The sequence below is a fragment of the Micromys minutus genome (assembly GCF_963924665.1).
Source record: "Micromys minutus genome assembly, chromosome: 30".
Taxonomy (NCBI): Eukaryota; Metazoa; Chordata; class Mammalia; order Rodentia; family Muridae; genus Micromys; species Micromys minutus.
In genome coordinates, this window is record NC_137965.1 from 19,833,221 (window position 1) to 19,854,350 (window position 21,130).

The window sequence follows — 21,130 nt, forward strand, 5'->3', positions numbered from 1 at the left end:
GGCCTGTACCACTGTATGGTTACACTTTGCTGCAAACGTGCAACCCTCTCCTTAATAAACATGGCATTTGAGAGAATTGTCATGTATTTCTACCACTCTTGGGCTTATTATAAAGTAGTTTTAAAGTAACAGTACCAGAGCACATGTTTCTGCATACTGGCTCACTTTCACTATTCTGCAGAACTAATTAACTAGTTTCCCATGAGGTTCCTGACACGTTATTGCCTGATGGTGCTCAGGTGCCAGGCCTGTTGGATTGTTTTAAAGCAGCTGCAGTGTTTGCTGGAATTAGGCCTTCTCAAGTGTTAATAGCCTGCAGGTCATCAGGTTTCAGTTTAGAAAACTCTGCAACTGTTTCTTTGCTCTTGAGTGATGGGACTAAGCTGAGCTAGTGCCCCACCCCCACCCGGAGCTGTGGGTGAGTTTGATGGGGCTGAGGGCTTCTGCCTACAGAGGGCTGCCTGTAAGTAAGCCCTTAAGTCAATTCCTGAGAAAGTCTGTTCAGTAGGTAATAGGATCTGCCTTCCCTATATCCATCATGACTTCCATTTTGATTTTGTATGAGACACAAATAGAAAAAAAGACACGCCTTCAGAAAGCAGCCTTTCTTTCTGACTTCTGCACAGCTCATTTTACCCTCTCACTTTCCTTCTGTCTGCATTCCTCGAGATTGAATTCTCGTTGCTAGCTTTTTTTCTGTGGTGTGGGTAGGCACGTTAGTCGTTGGACCATGAGGAGCTGTAATGATAACAGGCTAAGGTTCTCAATGAACTGCCTGCCAGCTTGGAAAAACTTAATCACAGACCCCGAATGAGAGTTTAGCATTCTCGAAATAGAAATGTACCAATCTCCTGCAAGTACTAGCTAAAAGTTTAAGGAAAGTTATATGTGCTGTGGCCTTCACTGTTTCAAATATACTTAAAAACTGCAGGACAGGCGTGGCTTCTGTGGCCTCCACACCTGCTGCTGACTCAGTCCTGCAGCTTAGGCCAAGTAGCTTTCCTTTCTTTTCTCCGCCCCTGGAGCTCTGCTGCTTGTTTGTCAGAGCAAGTTCCAGTTTAGACTTCCCAGCCTGACAGAGCTGTGTCTGTCTGTCTGTCATCTTCAGTGATGTGCCTGCTCAGTTCCCAGCAGAGCTTGTCCTGTGCTCACGTTCACTTACTTTCCTTCCCTTACTGGAATAGGCCCTGCAGGGACCTGGGAACTGTTATCATTTTATATGTCGTTGCTTTTCTCAAGGAGTACTTCAGAAGCCCTGTAGTGGGCTTTGTAACCCCAATACTGGGGAGACATAGGCGGAAGGACATTTGCAAGTTCCAGTCTCCCCTCAAAAAAAACTATGCACACTGTGAAACAAATTAAGTTTCCTGCTGCCCTGCCTCTTTCCTCCCCCCCCCCCCCCTTCCCCAAGCCAGAGGAAGAAACAAGGCTTTATTGATGGTTTTCTCTGGGTCAGCTAGATTGCTTGAGATTTTTTTCCTCTGGCATAATAGATCTGGCTCTGGAGGTAATCAGTCTGTCAGAGTTGAGTAGTTCCTGCTTTAAAGCCTGACATCACCCCAAGGCCCAGCACTTAAGTAACTGGTTTTTCAGGTTTGTAGTATCTTAGTGGCCACAAATTCCCCAGACCTGCCAGATGCCTGGATACAGATGCTTTGGGGTGGGATGGGGGAGGGGTGGAAGTCTGACTGGACTCTGGACTTAAGGTTAAGTGAGTTGTTGTCTATGAGCTGGTGGTGCTGCCAGGGAGGGAGCAGTGCTGGAGGCTTTGGGAACTTCTCCGGGTATTTAATGTGAGGTCATACTCAAAGAGCCAAATGTGATAATACATTTGGAATGGGTGGGGGCTGGCTCACTTCCCTACTTCTGGATAAGCTTATTCCAGCAAGTCTGATTTAGCCTTTCAAGAAACTTTTTACCCACTCTCTTCCTTTGGGAAGGGTAGAGGATTGAGAATAATTTACTTGGGGCCGAATGAACAAACTTCACTGATTTTATTCCAGGTGTTGAGGTTGCTGATGGCTCTTAGAATGTTCTGCCACCTCCTTAGTGAATCAGCCTACAGTAGAGCTGTCTCACTGAGCAGACTTGTCAGTTCAGGCCTAGACTGTAGTCTGTATCAGAAGCAGGCCTGCTTCACACATTACAACTCATTTCTTAAAAGAACAACCCCAGTACTGGGGAAGGAGCTCAGTTGGTAGAGGGCTTGCCTAGTGTTCAGCTAAGCCTGGGTTTGGTCAGCAACCACATAAGTCTAGGTGTGGTGATGTAAGTCTATAATCTCAGCATTCAGGAGGTAGAGGCAGGGGCATCAGAAGTTTCACCTGTCTCAAAGAAGTTAAAAGGCTTGAGAGTTAAAAACAGTCCCATGGAGGGATTGGAGAGGTGGCTCAGTTACCCTGGCTGTTTTAGGAGATGTGGGTTTGATTCCTAGCACTCCCTGGAACCTCACAAACCCCTGTAACTCCAGTTCCAGAGGGACTGACACTGTCTGGAACCCTTGTGCACTTTACATAGGCGCATAATAGACATGTTGGCAAAACATCCATACACATAAAATAATGATAATTCAAAGCAAACTAAAGTAACAGTCATTTGGGTCTTCAGCAGACTGGAGTGACTGGACCAGTCCCAGTTCACACACAGTTTGTTCTAGTGTCTGCTTAATAAAGCTGACGCTGTTAGAACAACACAGGTGGGTTTGTGTGATCTGAGGTCTTCCTAGCCAGCTGGTACCGCTTTTCAAAAGTTCTGCTGCATTTGACTTGGTATTGTTGGTTAATGGAAGTACTTTCTTATTGGTAGTAGTTGAAGCACATATGGCTAGAATGCCAGGCCGGAGAGAAGTTCATTATTGCCAGATCAATAACAGTAACAAGCTTTCTTTCTTTCTTTCTAGTTACACATGGGAAGCTGTTGATTCCAAAAGTAATGCAATTTACAAGATCAACATCTGTGGAAATGTGGATATCTCCAGGTGTGGGCGGACAACTGCTGTCTGTATGTGTGACCTAAAGACAGAAAACTGTCACTCAGTGGGTAAGTAAAGCTCCTTTTATGTGAGCATACCCTGTGATATAGCTGTACACATACACACACACACACAATAAATGTATATACATGTTTAAATAAAGTAATTAATGTAGTGTCTATAGACCTTTTCTAAAAGAGCATTCTGGCTGTTTACCTTATGGTTCAGGAGTCTGCTGAGGTGGTTGTGAGTCACCAGGCATGGATGGGTGCTGGGAAGAGGACTGAGTGCTGAGCCTACAGGGCACCCTCTCCAGCCCCTAGGCATTTTAGAATACTTTAAATAAAATAAAATAAAAGCCAGGCTGTGCTTTCACTGAAAGCCTCCACTTCTTCCACACCCAGGTGACTTTTTTAATAGTTAAAAATGGTAAAAGACAATTTAGGGCAGGCAAGGTGCTCAGTGGTTAAGAACATTATTGATATTCCAGGGGACCTAAGGGTTCTTTTGGTTTTTGTTGTTTGTTTTTTGTCTTTTTTCCCCAAGCACCCATGCTGGATGGCTCACAACTGTTTGTATCAGCATCAGTTGTTGTAACAACACCCTCTGTTTTTCACTGGCTACCACATGCAGGTGACATACACACAAACTGGAGAAAATTTATGTTTAATTTGATTTTTCAGTCTGAATGTCCAATATGAGACAACGTAAGGTTATTTCCATCTAGTGAGTAGCATAGAGACATTAATTAGAAAGGGTAACAGGGTGGGTGTTGGATATGGAAAGATGCTTTCTACCCGTATGGCTCTTCTTATATGTAAGAATGTTTGCTTTCATGTATGTCTGTGTACCACATGTGTGCCTAGTGCCCTTGGAATTCAGAGGAGGGTATTGAGTCCTCGGGACCATCATGTGGGTTCTGGCAACGGAACTCTGGTCTTCTCAAAGAACAAGTGATCCTAGCCACTGAGCCTCTCCCTTCACCTCCATTTACTTTGTACCTCATGGCCTCTTGGTGGAAGGGATTGCTGGTAGTGTGGCCTCACAGTCAGGGACAGTTGTTGGACTCAAGTCCTTCCTGTCTTTGGTTCAGTCATTCTTAAGTATACTTTCTGAGGGTCAGGGCCCCTTGGTGAGGAAAAGCCCTGCCAGGATCCACTGAGATGGGTCAAAGCAGATATCCTCAGGAGGGGAGGACACTGGGTCTTGGATGTCTGTGTACAGTTTTGCCCAGGGAGTGGGAATAGTGAGGCTTGACCCTGATTAACATATTAATCTGGGGAAGAGCTGAAGGTAGCCATAGTAGGTTATGAGTAAGGTTGATGGTAGAATAGTCCCATCTCATTTTATTCTTGACCTACACCATCACAGCTTCCTGACAATTGTGAGCTCTTCTTCCTGTTGATAACTGCATTCTTTGCCATTTAAAAAATGTTTTTTTTTAAAGGGGGGGGCCCAAGTTATTACTGCTTTAAATTTGTTTGTAATTATCTTTTTTTGTCATCAAAATTAGGAACATTTAAAATACCAGCAGTGGCTATTTAACACTATCTAAAAATTAAGTTTGCTAAGGATGGACTAGTTTTTCAGTAATTATATTAAAAGGCAGATCAAAAATAAACAGAGAAAAATAGACAAAGCCATGTTTACAGTAATTGTGCCATGGTTTTAGGCTTCAGTAGTACATTAGTGAGTGGTTCACATTTAAATCATACTTGTGATTTCACAGTTTTGACAGAAAAAAAATAGCTCTTACCTTATAAGGACTAAGAGACAGAGTTCATTATGGAACCAAATATGAATGACCAAGGCCTGGGAAGATGGTGCCTATGTTCACCTTAGGTTGCACTTTCCCATGTGGAAGCAGTAAATCAAAGCAACAGAAAGAAAGTATGGGTGAACATATCAGAGAAGCAGGTAGCAGCACATGGTCTCCATGACAACCATCTGATAGTGCACCAGCCCATCCATTGCTGGAAAATAGGGTTTTCTTAAGTTAATAACATCCTAAGGTTAGGTCTGATGCAGAGGTGGGCAAAGAATGGTTTTGTATTTTTGTTTTTTTGTTTTGTGTGTGTGTGTGTATGTGTGTGTGTGTATGTGTGTGTTGATGCTAAAGATAACCCTCCAAAGAAATTATAATTAGTTTGTGTGATAGGCAACATTGCACACCCTCCATAGTCACACACATTTGTTTTTTTTAAATTATTAGTATGAGTTTATGCCGGAAAGAGATTCTTTCCAGGAATTTATGATTGTAGTTGTCCCTGTTGGCAAAGCACCACAATTCATGCTGGGGTGGGGTGAGGGTTGTGGAGGGTGGAGATGGGTAGGGCATGTCACGAGCCAGGAAGGCCCACTTCAGGATCTGATATAGAGGAGGCTGAGCTCCTTAGGAGGAGCACACAGCTGATCAGAACCATTCAGAAACTCCCAGATTCTATCAGAACTTGTGTATTGTGTCTACCTGATGGAATGGAGTGAAGAAGAGACAGTAATGTACATGACCAAGATTTACCTACTGACCACATAGTTCCCTTTGTGTAGTTGTTTGTGCTTTACAAACCATCTGGGCTACATTTTAAGTGATTAGAAGTGAAAATGGGACTCTGGAAGGAGTCACTATAGAATTCATTGTTTTAATTAGCAAAATACAAATGTTTTTTTTTAGTCTAAGCTAAGTGTCTCTGGTGGGCCTTGTAAGAAGTAAGGTAAGAATACTCAGGCTCCATCTTGAGAGAATGAAGGTTAACTGCCTTTAGAGGGGCTGAGGGAAACATGCACACCACATGCATACACACTAGCACACTAGAGCTATCAGGAAGTCACAGCTGTTTGTGGTCTAACTGGGAGCACAGTGAGCTGTGTCTTCCATGCCCAGCATATTGTTTTTTGCAGGTGGAGGAATAGGTGAGGCTGGGTTATCTCCCAGAACAGCCTGACTCAATTCCTCATGACTTGAGGGCATTACCCAACATCCTGAGGCAGAGGGACAACATTTCTGGGAGACTGCTTTCTTCTAGGCCTTAGAATCTAGAGGTCTGTGATGGTCTCAGGGGGTGGGGGCACATTAACCTTCCAGGTTGTATAAGGGCTGGTACCCTTTGGCCATGAAGAGTTTGGTGACCCTCTTGGCAATAAAAACTTGGAGCCTTTGTTGAAGGAACTTGGTTAGACAGCTGAAAAGGCAAGAACTTCCTGTATGGGACTCAACTCCTTGTCCCTTTGTGGGTGCCTCTGTCCATGCTCTAGGGCTAGCAAAATGAGGGCCCAGGTGCCAATACCATTGGAATGAAAAATTGCAGGGCTCTTGTTGAGATCATGATTGATTGGGATTCAGGAACTGGGTGACCCATAGGAGAGTAAGGCTGTCCACATTAATTTGGTAATTATTCAGTCACAGGAGGGTGGAAGTGGAAGAAGGCTCCAGACTGGAAGGTTAACAGGGGGTTTCAGGCATGGGGGAGGGACCTGGGCCTGTGAGGCAGATAAACCCAGGAGGTATAGTTTTGCAGATGATATGCTCATCTGGACCAGAGGGAAGGGCTGGAATGTTCCTTGTAACCAAGGATATCAAGTGTTTCTGGGAAAGCTGTACTGGGCCCAGGGCCAGCTATAGGTCTTTTTGAATTGAGTCCAGGAAAAGCAGAACTTGGAATGCACTCAGGGGCATCTGGCGTATGTGGGAAGGGGGTGGACAAAGAAGTTGGTGATTATTCCTCAGTGATTGATTGGAACTGGAAAGTGTATATATTATGGGCTTAGAGGTGGGGCTTAGGAGTATGGAATAGAACTGTGGGAGAACCTTGAGCCTAGAAAGGTAGACAGGTGTTAACATTTAATTTTGTGGTGGTAGGGGCAAGTAAAATGACTTTTTTGGGGACCACCATTTAGGTGTTGGGGAGGAGTGGGATAGATCTGAGACATTTGGGTATCAGGGAAAGGGGCATCAGTAGGGGGAGGGTAGGACAAGGTAGGGGGAGGGTAGGATAGTGTCTTACTCTAGGTTTCTGCTGGGATGAAACACCGTGACCAAAAGCAAACTGGGGAGAAAAGGGCCTATTTGGCTTACACTTCCACATCATAGTTCAAGCAGGGCCAGAACCTGGAGCTGAAGCAGAGGTCATGGAGTGCTGCTTACTGGCTTGCTACTCATGGCTTGCTCAGCCTGCTTTTTTATAGAACCCAGGACCACCAACCAACCCAGAGAAGGCACTACCCACAATGGGCTGGGCTCTTCCCCATTGATTACTAAATGAGAAAATGACATACATCTGGATCTCATGGAGGCATTTCCTCAATTGAGGCTCCTCCTCCTCGAGTTACTCTAGCTTGTGTGAAGGTGACACAAAACCAGCCTGTACAACAGGGGAGGTGGAAAAAATGGCCTGGCAGATTTTCCAGGGTTTTGGACCAGGTGCTGAGAACAGCTAGGCTTTTAGTAACTGAGAATAGGAGTGTTGTGATGAGAACTGGTGGGTTGTTTCTAATAGTCACTCAGTGATAGCCTTGAGACCGGAATGGGTGGTGCAGCACGTGGGTGGTGGGAGTGAGAGGATAATAATTGGTCCCGGTGACAAAGGCAGAAGGCCTTTGAATCTCCACGTTATGAAAATGGGACCATTATGATTATATTCGAGACTAGATTAGAGGAAATGGGTGGACCCAGGCATAGGCTGACAAATGTCACTGGGAGGTCAAGAGTACGGGTATGACGGGACAGATCCATCTTCCATTAGCCCATTGTCTGCAGCTCAGACAAGCCTTGGGTTAAAGGCACTCCTTAGTGCAATGGCTAACTTGATTGCATCAAATGTACAGCCCCCTGCCCAGATTTATGCTAAACCCTAGCACAACTCGGCGACCGATAACATGAAACCTGAACCCTTCCCTTGAAATGCGCCGAGGTCGAACCCTTTGAATACGCTCCTTGTACAGAATGTAGCACCTTCATGCGCCCCTGAGATAGCGCAGAGCCCTTTGAACCCTTCTCTCCCCTCCTGTTTCCTAGTGGGCACCTTCATTAGTGTGGCCAATGAGGAACCCTATTCTTGTGTAACAGCGTGGTACCCTCACGCATAGCCAGGATAGCGCCAAACCCTCCAAACCCTGCCCTCCCTCCTGCAACGCGGCACTTTTGAGTGCGCCTCTCCTGCAACGCGCTTCTCCTGCAACGCGGCATTTTTGAGTTTGCGACTTTGATCACAGAGCCTTTCGAATCCTACCCCTGTGCAGTTTTGCGCCCTCAAGATAGCTCGGAACCATCCAAACTCTCTACACCCTCCGAACCTTCCCGTTTCTTCACCTCCCCTAATGCATCACGGTATAACCCGAGTCGCACCGGAATAGCGCTAAAATCCTCCGAACCCTCGCGCAGCGCGGCACCCTGGTTCGCGCAGTGCCGCAAACCCCTCCTAACCCTCCCCTCTTGTAGCTTTGTACCCTCTGGATAGCTCGGAACCCCCTTCCCTTCCCCTCGCACAACAAGCCAGAATCACGGTACAACCACCGGAATCGCTCTAAAATCCGGGAACCCTCGGACAGCGCGGAACCCTGGCTAGCGCCGTGCCGAGGAATCTTCTGAACTCTCCCCTTGCCCGCAACACCGATCGTGCAGACCTCCGACCCCCCCCCCCCCACCTCTAGCGGCGTGGTTCCCTAGCACAGCATCCGGGAGTAGAACCCACCCTCCCCTTGGGCAATCTCGTGCTCTGGATCGCCCGTAGCCCTCTTGAGTCCTCCCCCAGCGTGCAGCTGGCGCCCGCGCAGGACCCTCCCCTCCCCTCTCCTCTTGCTGACGCGGCATGGCGGCAGCACAGCTCTTTGCTGATCCTCGTGTAGTTCGGAACCCTCGCAAGCAGCGGGGCACCCTAGTGCTGAGTCCTCACACAGCCCGGAAACCTTCACCCTAGCGCTTAATATCGCTCATGGGAATCTTTGCGCAGCCTGGAACTCTTGGCTAGAGCTCTCGAGCTGCCTGATCATGTGGAACCCTCACCTCGCGCAGAGCCCTCCGCTTCCGTGGAGCTTTCCCTTCGCGGAATCATCCTCTCGCGTGTGGAATCCTGTGCTTGCACCGAATCCTATCCTCACGTACAGAATACTCCCCTCGCCTTGCTGTGCGGCGCTTTACGCGCGCGAAACCCTAGCTTACCTCTGCTTCCCAGAGTGTCTGCGTGGCGACTGGCGGTGCTGTGCTTCTTGCTGCCCGCTAGAGCAAGGAGGGATAGATATACTGTTGGAGCCTCGGCAGGGGGTGGAGATTATTAAGTTCCGCCCCAACCCAACTGTGTCACTTAATCCTCACTCTGCCCAGCCCAACCTCGCGGTGCTCTGGCTCCTCCTCTTGCTCCAGCCTGTGTTTTTGATGGCCGTACAGCCCTGGAAGTGTTTCTATAAATTGCCTGCCGAGTAGGTTGGAAAGATTTGGAGGAACACCAGAGACCACATATTTCAGGCAGACAGACTTGAGGAGCAGATATTATGGTTATGTACCATTTTTTAAAGCACTTATCTGATTGAGTAGCCCTTGCTGGCCCTAAACTCACAGAGGGAGGGAGGGAGGGAGAGAGAGAGGGAGGGAGGGAGGGAGGGAGGGAGGGAGAGAGAGAGGGAGGGAGAGAGAGAGGGAGGGAGAGAGAGGGAGGGAGAGAGAGAGGGAGGGAGAGAGAGGGAGGGAGAGAGAGGGAGGGAGAGAGAGAGGGAGGGAGAGAGAGGGAGGGAGAGAGAGAGGGAGGGAGGGAGAGAGAGAGAGGGAGGGAGGGAGAGAGGGAGGGAGGGAAAGAGAGAGGGAGGGAAAGAGAGAGGGAGGGAGAGAGAGGGAGGGAGAGAGAGAGAGGGAGAGAGAGAGAGGGAGGGAGGGAGAGAGAGGGAGGGAGAGAGAGAGGGAGGGAGAGAGAGAGAGAGGGAGAGAGAGAGGGAGGGAGAGAGAGACACAGAGAGAGAGACAGAGACTTCCCTTGGTCTCTTCATTGCTTAAATACAAAGTGTGCAGTACCCTTCCTATGGAGGTTTTCATGACCACCAAGCCACCAAAAGGAAAGTTTTACAGGAGATAAGTAGGCAGTTTTCTTCAACACCACTCAGTTGCCAGTTCAAAATTTGAGACTCTTACAGTTTATTTTAGGCACATTTAAGCAAAGCACAATTTGAAAAAAAAAGTTACCCAATTTTAATTAACTCAGTCCCATGTATACAATAAATCTTTACTTATAACTACATTGAATCTTTTGTAAGGTTCAAGTGATGCCTTCCATATAGATAGATTCTATAGGTTTAGGAAGAAGGCTCATGGGAAGGTTCTGGAGCAGCTGCTGTGGCCTGATGATACAGAGATAACACAGAGGTCACCAGGTTATTAACCACCCCTGCTCTGAGCCTTCTGGGCTGAAAAAAGATTATCTACTCTCCTTTTGAAGAGACAACCCCGCGTGTTTAACATTCCTGGCTTGCCTAGTGAGAAAAGAGCCTACGTGCCTTTATGTTTGTTCATTCTTAACCTCTCCAAACAGGTGACTCACTCCTGAGAAGTTCAGCCAGATCACTCTTGGAATTCAACACCACTACGGGCTGCCGGCCTTCAGATTCACAGCACAAAATCCAGACTAGCATTACATTTCTGTGCGGGAAGACCCTGGTAAGTGGGACCCTTCTCATGCTCCTTGTTGAGAACACTCACTCTTTTGGTGTTCTTGTTAGAGGAATTCCGATCCTGGAAGAATAAATAGCCAAATTTTCCTTTTTCTCTACCCCTCTCTCTCTTTCTCTCCCTCCCTTTCTCCTCTCCCTCCCCCTTCTGCCTCTTTCCTTCTCTCCCCTCTCCCCCTCTTCCTGTGTTCCTCTCTCCCTCTCCCTCAGTCTTTTCCCCTACCCCCACACAGACACACAGACACACAGACACACACACACACACACACTCTCTCTCTCTCTCTCTCTCTCTCTCACACACACACACACACACACACACACACACACACAACACACGCTTTATATTTACATCACACTACCATACAGAACCACAACTAAATGGATCTTAGAGATGGTCAGAGTTGGAGTGAAACTTGAGTTAGGGAGAACGTTAATTTTAGACCAACCTGTCACCACACTATTGTGCAAATTGGGATTTTTAAAATCTATTTGTGGCAGCAGGAACCATGGAGGTCATGTTACAGAGCAAGCTAGCTGCTGACTTACTGCTGTTGATTGTTCTTAACAACTTGGTATTCACTGTAGGAGAAACAGGACTTGAACACCTTGGTCTTTCTCATGGGCTGGGGAAGGTAGAAGTTAATTATTTCGGTGCAGGAGTTGCCTAGAGTTAACTGGTCTGGTTGCCAGAAGGGGCTGTCTGGGGGCAGGATCTAGTGAGTCTACCCAGGCTCAGATGTTCATGGCCCTCAGGGGCCTCCCTACAGGATGTATGAAGTCATACTTTCTGGCTCTGATTTTACTGTTTTTTGGTTCAGAGACCATTTGGCTCTTGAGAAGAAGGCGAAGGATAATTTCCCATGAGTTTACTCTGCTTGTGGAATTGGGGCAGCTGGGAAGTTAGACAGGATGTCTGGAGACTCTGATCTCCTGGCTTCTCTGTTTGGGGGACATTCTTGGTAAACTTGTTGAAGTAAGGCAGCTATGTTTCCTCTTGGTGTTCCCTTATTTTCAGTACCTTTTTTACAGTGTTTTAAGTTTAAAAACAAACTTATATTATTGAGTGGTATGTTAATATTCTTTCTTTTTAAATAGGGAACTCCTGAATTTGTAACTGCCACCGACTGTGTGCATTACTTTGAATGGAGGACTTCTGCAGCCTGCAAGAAAGACATATTTAAAGCTGATAAGGAGGTAATGGGATTTGAGACTATTTGGTCATGAAATCTACTCTGGAGAGTCTGAAAGACAGAAAGGCTGTGGGTTCTCATGGAGAGGAAGTGGGGAGGGTTTTGGAGGACTGGGAGAGGAAAACCATAACCAGAACGTATCCCGAAAGAAAATTATCTTCAATAAAAGGAAAAAATATAGACAATTAAAACCTCTCGGAACATTGTGACTTTGAGAGGGAAAGATTTGAATTACTTAGGATAGTCTTTTGAAGTGAAAGTTTGTTTCTGTGGATGTAAGGTTCCATTTGATGAGATATTATGATATTTAATTGTTAAAAACTTCTAGGCCAGCTTATGGTGCATACAGCACAACATAGTCTGTTTTGTCTTCAGATTTTGTCCTGTACTCCTTGGGCCCTCAGGAACCTGACTACTCCATCTTCCTCTGTAACCACGTCCTTCCATGAAATATCTCACTGTGATGATTCTTTTTCTGCCAATTTTCATTGCCAGAGTCTCCTGTAGCCTAGGTAGTTCCAGAACAGAAGTTTCTGAACAGAAGTTCTCTGCCTGCTCCTTCCTGTCACAGGTCACTCCACCCCTAGCGTGAGTCAGGGAGGCTGTTTGGTTTTGTGGAGGAAGCTGGCAGCCCTGTAGAGTTTGGCTTTTGCCTCCTGTGTAGTAAGGACCTTTTAAAGCAGGGAATGAATGTTCTGGTTTTTGAAAGATTGATTATGTGGTTGTAAAATCATGAGCTAGGAGGGGGATGAAAGCTGGAATTGGGGGACCCATAGATGGTTGTTGGATTCTGATAGTTTGGACAAAGGTGACTCAGGTGGAGGTGACAGGAAGTGAAGACATGAAAGACTGACTTTGAAGATATACAGAACCAGCTATGATAGGATGTGGGCCATAGTCAGATGTCATGGTTTTGACCCCAGGTTACTTGGGGTCCCCTATCCCCATTGACTGAGATGGAGGAGAGCATGCTGTTGGGAGAAACCCTAAGAGTACTTCGGTACTTTGAAATGATTTCCGTGTCCAGGCAGCAGTGGTGGTGGTGTGGTAAGATCCTTTTGATCTGTGTCATCTGGCAAGTATTTGAACCCTTCACAAGGGTAGCCAGGGATGACCCCCCCCCCAACAAAGCACTGGGATCAGATGTAAATTTGGGAGCATTTCTGTATTAATTATTAACTTGAATTTTGTTTATTGTGTGTGCACAATACGTCTGGGTGCATGTGTCATGGTGCACATGTGGAGATCAGAGGAGTTGGTTCTCACCTCCTACCTTTTAAATTCAGGTCTTCAGGCTTGTGTGGCCAGGTGCCTTCCTACCAGAGCAACCTCTGCATTTAGAATCATAAGGGTGATGAGGATATTTCCAGGATGCAGGTGAGGCAGCAGGAAACCAGGTGTCTCTGGACAGAAATCCAAAGGAAAGGAGAATGAAGGGCTTTAGGCTATGGTCATGAGTCCAGGGCAAGCCTAGGAGATGATCTGGCAACAGGCATCATCAGCTGGCAGGTATGGCTTTGTTGTGATGAGGGACAGGTACCCAGATATAACAGTGTTAGGAAGAGGAGATTTTTCTCTAAGCTGCAGAGATGAGAAGATAGCTGAGGGAGATTCAGGAACTAGAAAAGATCCTTGTAGGTCAGTGGATGTTCGTAGCTGAAGGAACTGGTCTAGGACAGGGAAGAGTGACCATAGGTAGAAGGAGGTGACTGCAGACATACAGCCTTAAGAAGGGGAGAGAGACCGTGGAAATGGTATGGAGTGCTGAACTGGTTTTTGAGATGGGGACTCTCAACCTGGCTGGCCTGGCAACTTGCTGTGTAAACTAGGTTGACCTTGTACTCACAGAGCTCCTCCTACCTCTGCCTCCTGAGTGCTGGGATTAAAGGCTTGCACCAAGACGCCCGACAGAGACATGTTTATTCTATACATAAGGGACAGAAATTACTGTTTGTATGTCTATCACAAGTTTGTGGTCTAGTGTCCCTGAGTTGTGGGATGAAGGAAGTAGCTCACTTTTTCTGTTTCCTCAGGTGCCATGCTATGTATTTGATGACAAGTTACAAAAACATGATTTAAATCCACTGATCAAGCTAAACGGTGGCTACCTGGTAGATGATTCTGATCCTGACACGACTCTGTTCATCAACGTGTGTAGAGACATAGGTAAGAGTTGGTTTAGGAAGAAGGGTGGGGTATAGTCAGTGCCTATCCTGACCCCTTTGACATGCACATCCTCATTAGATCTCTGAGAAAGCTTTTGTCCTGAAAGTGGTTCTCTGGAGAGCTGCATTTGTCTCCCTCAGCAAATCTGATCCTTTCCTTCCACCAACTCTACAAATTCTACTCAAGTTATTGTTGGAGGTTTTCTCTGCCAGATTATTGGAAAACCTTCGTTTCCTCTGCTGGATATTCTGAGATTTGGGGGCTCCATGGTGAACTCTGCTTCACTTTGCTGTGTTTACCAAAGCCTTTTGGCTTTGAGTTGGAGGCTGGATAAAAGGGCTGAGGGATGACAAAGGCTCCAAGAACGTGGTTGTGGTGTGTGCTCGGGGTGGGCTGTGCTCTCTGGTTTTCTCTGTAGAACTATGTGATAGGCCAGCATATCTCTCCTTGGTAACCAGAAGCTGTAAATGAAGGTCTGTATCTTAGAAGAGTTGGTACAGTTTTACTATGTATTGATTTATTACATTCTGACCTCCCTAGTTCCTGTGCTTCCTTCAAGGACTCAGCACTGGTCTTTCTGCTGAGCTAGCTGCCATCATGCCCTACAGACATTGTAGCACCAATTGAGGAAATTTACAAAAGAAAGAAGTAGAGCATGTTTTCCTATGTCTCTTTCTCAATACATATGAGATGTTGGTCTAAGAAAAAAATTGGAAGAATAAAAGGCAGTTCAGTATATGATACTTATGGTGGTAGGTATGTAGCCCACCTATAGTTCTTTATATTATGTGCATACACATTCCATCTTGCTTGTATATCCTAATTAACAGCTAAAAAATAATAATTACACTCCACCCAGAGCTACCAGTGACCAGTGGTAATTTCAGGTTTTTCATGTAGGGTTACAGTAACTTAAGTTTGGTTATAAACTTCTGCAATAATTTGCTGTTTCAATTTGGAAGACATCGAGATTTCTAGTCCTTAAATTTGATTTGGAAAATGCATTTCTTTTCTTTAAAAACAAATCCTTTGGAGGCTTGTTTTAATTCATTAAATATTTTAAACCCCCGTTGCCAATTTTTGGGCAGTTTGGGAGCAGTTGGCATTTATGGTCTTTAAAGGGGGCTTCCACTGCTCATTCTTCAGCCCCAGGAAATTGCTCAGAGCCCCAAACTGACGTGGAAGGTACCCCTAACACCTCCTATGTACTTCAAACCTGAGGCTGCTACTTCCTGTCTTGTGGATTTGGTACTTGCCTTTCCTCCTCCTTTGGGATCAGGCAGTCTCTCTGCCATCAGGTCCTGTGGTGCAGGAGCCTCACATGACCACTGCTGTGTGTGGAAGCAAGTGGCTGGATCTGAGTTTTTGGAGGGCTGGCAGGAGGCAGGGCACCGCTTCCACCCACTGAGGTGGCTTTGAGTCCTGGGGATGTGCCTTACATGGCTCTGGCCTATTGCTGCTTCAGTGGTTCAGTCTCACGGCCCTAATCATTCTCAAGTTTCTTGGAGCTTTGGGCTGGGGAAGAAGAAGCATCTAGTGGAGGAGTAAAATGTCTAGTTGGGGGAGAAGGGAGGGAGTCATCCTTTGGGATGCCAGCCCAGACCTGTCTATGGTTTCTTTCCATTGACATAAGTAAGAATCCTTCAACTTGTCCCTAATATCTCCAACTTAAAGGGATAGTGCTAAAGTTAGACTCAAGGGCTGATGTGAACATTTTTCAAACACAGGTGACAAAGGGATGTCTGTGAGCTGGGCCTCTTATATGCCAGGGTAGAGTGGTACCTGGTGCCCCACATGCTACGTGGAAGTGTGGTTGTCTCATGCAGAGCCTCAGAACACGATAGACGGAAATTGTGCAAAGCTGTTTGTTTGTTTAAGAGACTGGACCCAAGGATTCACGTGATGCTACTTGTGCTTTAAAAATCCTTTGTGATGTTTTGTAGACTCCCTTCGGGACCCCAGCACACAGCTGAGAGTCTGCCCTGCTGGTACCGCTGCCTGTCTGCTGAAGGGGAACCAAGCATTCGATGTTGGCCGGCCCAAAGAAGGGCTAAAGCTATTGAACAAGGACAGGTCAGTCTGTGGCCACCTTGGTGGCTAATTCAGGTCCTCAGCAAGAGAGCCTGCCCTTTAGTGGGACTAATAGAGTAGAGAAGGGAGTGGGAGGTTGGTAATGGGGGTGCTAGCATGATCAAAGATTTCTTTGTGCGAGCGTGTGTGTGTGTGTGTGTGTGTGTGTGTGTGTGTGTGTGTGTGTGTGTAAACATCATTTTGAGAGAGACCCATTGTTTTGTGTAATTAATAATTGGTAAATTAATACTGGTAAATACAAATAAAGAACTTGACTTCTAGGAGCTTGGGAGGGAATCGTGTTCCATTTCCAGCCGGCTTACTGGTCCTTGTCCGGTCTTAAGTTGGTTCCCTGTTGCTCACTTGCTTTATTTATTCGGGAACATTAATTTGGTTTTGTGAGACAGTTTTGTTTAACTCCAAGTGGCTTGGAGTTCTTGATCCTGCTCATTTTTTCGTTTTATATCACTTGCTGGTTGTCTGTGACCTTTCTTTAGGAGACATAGGTGTGGCAGTTTGCTGGTGGCCTTCCAGCAATGTGGTTTCTTTCTAGCTGGGGCATACGTGCACTATCTCCCACCAGTTTTTTTTTTTTATATATATATACAAGTTCCTGTGCCATCCCTCCCCCTCCCCCACCCTGTTCCTGCATAGACTAAAACTTTTTTAAACTAAATTCATTTATTCACTTTACAACTCAATATCAGCTCCTCCTCTTCTCCCAGTACCAGACTTCTTCACTCAAGTCTTCCCCCATTTTCTTTTTCCCCTTTCTTTTGAGAAGGGGAAGTTCTCTTCTGGGTGTTCTCCGCTCCCCCACCCCCAGTCCTGCACATCAAGTTGCTGTGGGGCTAAGTGCATCCTCTCCCACTGAGGCCAGGCAAAGCTGTCCTTTTAGGGGCATGGGATTCACAGGCAGGCAACGGTTGAAGGACAACCCCTGCAGCAGTTGTTTGGGGAACCTGCATGAAGACCAAGCTACTCCTCTGCTGCACATGTGCAGGGGGCCTAGGTTCAGCCTGTGTTTGCTCTTTTGTTGGCACTCAGTCTCTGGGAGCTCTGAAGGGTCCAGGTTAGTTGACTCTGTTGACCTTCTTGTGAAGTACCTGTCCCTTTTGGGTACTTCAATCCCCCAACTTTTCCGTAAGACTCCATCTAATGTTTGGGTGTGAGTTTCTGTATATCTTCCCATTGGCTGTTAGGTGGAGCCTCTCGTAGGACAGTTAGGCTCCTGTCTTTTCGGGCTGTCCCAACTGCCTCTGATTGCCCTGTGGTGGTTGTAGGAACTGATGCAGTACTAGATTGCAGACTTGTGAGGACACTACTGGAGCAGGGTTGGAATTGTGAAGATGCTGGGTGTTTTTTGTGTCTGTATTAACATGCTCACAATGCTGTAAGCCTTTAAATACTACGGGCCTTTGAACAACAGCAGTTTGTTTCCTCAGCTGCAATTTCAGAGACTAAGGCCCGGTTCCAGACAGGTTGGTTTCTTGTGTGACATCGTCTTGTTAGTGGCCATCTTCTCTCTATGTCTACCCAGTCTTCTCTGGTCTGTGTTCCCATCTTCTCACCAACAATAGAACTGGCTTATGAAGGTCCTGTTTGTGAACTTCTTTGTGTGCCTCTGGTCCAGTAGTTTCTGTTGGGGCATATTCATCAAGGCTGCACCAGTGTAGTTGGGAGGGATTGTCGAGAGCCACAAGTTGGTGATGGAGGGTCCAAGGTGGAGGCCGAGGGTTCAGGGAAATGTAGGGTTCGAGGCTTAGTGCGGCTTGTCTCTTGTCAGCACACGTGTGGTGGTATATGGGAGACAGGTACGCATCCCGCAGGTGAAGCAGGAGCTAGTGACTGGTATTGATGCTTCCTGGCGGGGGCATGGGTTGGGATTTGGGAGCAGCAGTCCTAGCCTGTGGCAGTTGTGTCTGCCATCTTGACCAGGCAAGCACTGGCTGACAGGTTACACAAAGCTCTTTAGTTTGTACTTAGATGTTAAAGGGAGGTCTGTGTGGGCAAAAATTGCGTTACGTCTCCTCAGCTATGTTGGTCTTGTTTTATTAGCTCCCTTAAAAAATAATTCCGTTATGCAGTCAGCTCCCTTTGGTGGTTTTAGTTTGCAGACTGATCATGCTTTATTGACTGTCAGCAGGAAGATGCACTGAAGTTCATATTATGTTCTTGTGAAAACATGGGAGCATGGCTGTTTTGTTCCTCTGCTACTCCACCCTACCCCTCGGGTGCCAGTGCAGGGCAGTGCATCAGTTAGAATGTAACCTACATGGATGTAATGTAACTTCTCCACATGGCTTTTCTGCAGGCTTGTTCTGACTTATGTGAAGGAAGAGGGAGAAAAGCCAGACTTCTGTAATGGTCACAGCCCTGCAGTGACAGTAACATTTGTGTGCCCATCAGAGAGGAGAGAGGTAAGTGGCTTGTCCCTAAGTGACTTTAAAGATGTGATCCTCAGCCAGATTTCCCCCAAGTGATATGTATGTATGAGTTTAGTTGGTGTGTAGATAGATACACGTGAAGACCAGAAGAAACCTAGGATGTCATTCCTCAGGTTCCCAAACCAGTTATGCTGGCTGATCTGGTCAGTGAGCCTCAGCCTCAGGGATCGGCCTGTCTGTGCCTTCCTGCTGCTGGGATTCCAGCGGTGCACTACAGTGTCTGTGCTTCCCCTGTGTCTGGCTTTATAAAGAGTGGGTTCTGGAGATCAGAATTGAATGGCAATAGCATTACAGACTGAGCAATCTTCCCAGCCTTGCAGCTTGGGATTCCCACAGGGAGAAAATCAGTCCTGTCTACCATTTTACCCCTCCCATGTCATTTCCTGTCTGCCATTCCTCTTACTCACAGCTATAGGCAGATTGACCACTCTCTCTGCTACTTTAATTTTCATTTCATTTATTTACATGCTTGTGGCTGGGGTTGAGAGCCAGGGCCTTGGGCATGCCAGCATCTGCTTTGCTGGGAGTTGCTTTTAAGTGTTGGAGACAGACAGTAAGTTTTCTGTTTTAAATGCATAGTTTATTGTCCATACATAATAAGGGGGGATTACTCATCTGAAATAAATCTAACAACCTAACAGTCCACCTCTAAGTGGCACCACCAATATCCAGAGGCGGATTTTACTCAGGGACCATTGCTAGAGGTAGTGGCACCAAGCAGGTGGCAAATCTGATGTCCCAGTGCACAGCCAACCCTTGTGTCCACATCCAGGGTTGGGGAAGTCATTGAGGGGATGCTGGCTCCACTGCAGATGTCCCTTGAGAGCGTCGAGGCTAACTGGTACAGCCTCAGTTGTGCTTGGCCAGCATGCTGGACACTCAACACCCACAAAGGTCAGAGCCAGGCCATTGGCAGGATATCTGCTGGGAGACATGGTCACCAAAAGGGTCTCTTGTTAGAGTAAATGCGTGTTCCTGGAGCCTAGATTTTTCTTTGTAGATCCTCTGGCCCCGGCTTCTGAGCGTTCTGGGTCACTTGCTCCCAGGGTACTGCTGATTACACTCAAGGCCTTCATTCACATCAGCACATCTTGGTGTCAGGCTAGTGACAGTCAGGCCTCCATTTTATGTCTTTCTTTTGACCTAAGTGTTCACCACACCTCAGAATGTCATGAGTCACTTGAGTAGTCATCACAGGTCCCTGTCCAGGCTCGTTAGCCAATCAAGTGAGAAAAGGAAGAGCTTTGTTTGTTTTCATGTGTACGAGCCCTTTTGTAGTAGAGATAAGACCTCTGATTTTTTTTTTTTTTTTTCTGAATATACATGGAGTTTACTCTGATTTTAGGTCAGTCACTGACCTGTTTGGTACATGTGTGGAGGTCATGGGGATACAACCAAATTGATGCTCACCTTGCATCCCTGTCAGGTAGATGGGTACTGTCTGATGGACGTGTATGTGACCTAATGTACACATACATGTATGCAAGGCTTCATGTATACTTTGCAGTTGTATCACATGGAATCTCATCCTGGTAAGCTGCTCTAGGCAGCAGTTTGGGTCTTTTTCCCCCCCGTGTTTGGTAAGAAACAGTTTCTACCAGAATGATTAAATACCAGAAATCTGCTTGTCTCTTTCTTCCAAGAGCCCCAAGGCATTTCTTGGTGCTGTTTGTGGGACTTGAGGTTCTTCTTCAAGCTGCTACCTGGACAGAGTGTGTGCTTGTGTTTTTATGTATTGCAAAATCCACCAGTTTTGTTGTACAAGTCAGTGGTGGGTCCTAGCATTTTTGCTTAATTTGTATCACAATTTACTTGTAGAAAATTTCCATCTCTCCCCTAGGAATGCTTTTTGCCTATTAACAGCCAATTAATTCTCTCCCTCCTCACAACATGCACACCACTTGAGTCTGCTTTCTGGCCATGCACGAAGCTGTGTAGTGTGTAGGTCTCTGGTGTTGACCTCACCACTCAGATTTGCAGCTCCTTGGCAGGCTGTACTGAGACTCATGCTGGGAAGAAGCATCACGTTTTAGTCAAGCAGAGGAGGGCTGGGCCTGCAGCTCTGCCAGCTAATTGTGTCATCCGCTATGAACCGTGACCGGCCTCTAGCAGGGGAGAAGAAAATACTGAGGGAATTTAGGTGCCTAGAAGCAGGACCGCTTCCTGGTCCTCAGCCCAGTGGCTTAGTTTCTCCAAGGGTTAAAAGGGAGACACTGACTCACGAGCTGGAAACCTGCTGGCTTCCTCTGCAGTTCCCACCAAAGATTGAAGAACAAGATGGCAGAGTCCAAAAAAAAAAAAAAAAAAAAAAAAGATGGCAGAGTCCATTTGCTGAATTGGAGAAATCTTAACTTCATCTGGAACAGCTTCTTTAAAGAATCAATGAAGTTACACTTGTTTGTTTGCACATGCATGTGTCAGGGTGTATATGGGGAAGTCAGGACAGATTGGTTCTCTACCATGGGTGACCTGAGACAGAGCTCAGATCATCTGCCAAGCTCTTAGCAGCAGGAACCATCCCACTTTCTGCAGAAGAACTCTGTGTGTGTGTGTGTGTGTGTGTGTGTGTGTGTGTGTGTGTGTGTGTGTGAGTGTGTGTGTGTATTGTTCTTCAGTTGCTGTCTACCCTGCTATTTCAA

General features: G+C 46.5%; 1 protein-coding gene across 2 annotated transcripts in view; it reads left to right on the forward strand.

The window, feature by feature from the left end:
• The window catches only part of IGF2R (insulin like growth factor 2 receptor), a 79,694-nt gene that overhangs the window by 18,007 nt on the left and 40,557 nt on the right, over positions 1–21,130 (forward strand). Inside the window, exons 2-7 of one of the 2 annotated variants that reach the window (XM_080941859.1) lie at positions 2,900–3,039; positions 10,483–10,607; positions 11,714–11,812; positions 13,842–13,974; positions 15,918–16,047; positions 18,359–18,464. In XM_080941859.1, coding sequence (XP_080797985.1) covers positions 2,900–3,039; positions 10,483–10,607; positions 11,714–11,812; positions 13,842–13,974; positions 15,918–16,047; positions 18,359–18,464 — 733 coding nt within the window. Of the gene's footprint in view, positions 1–2,899; positions 3,040–10,482; positions 10,608–11,121; positions 11,251–11,713; positions 11,813–13,841; positions 13,975–15,917; positions 16,048–18,358; positions 18,465–21,130 lie in introns of those variants that run through there. The other variant, XM_080941860.1, reaches the window with a different exon arrangement.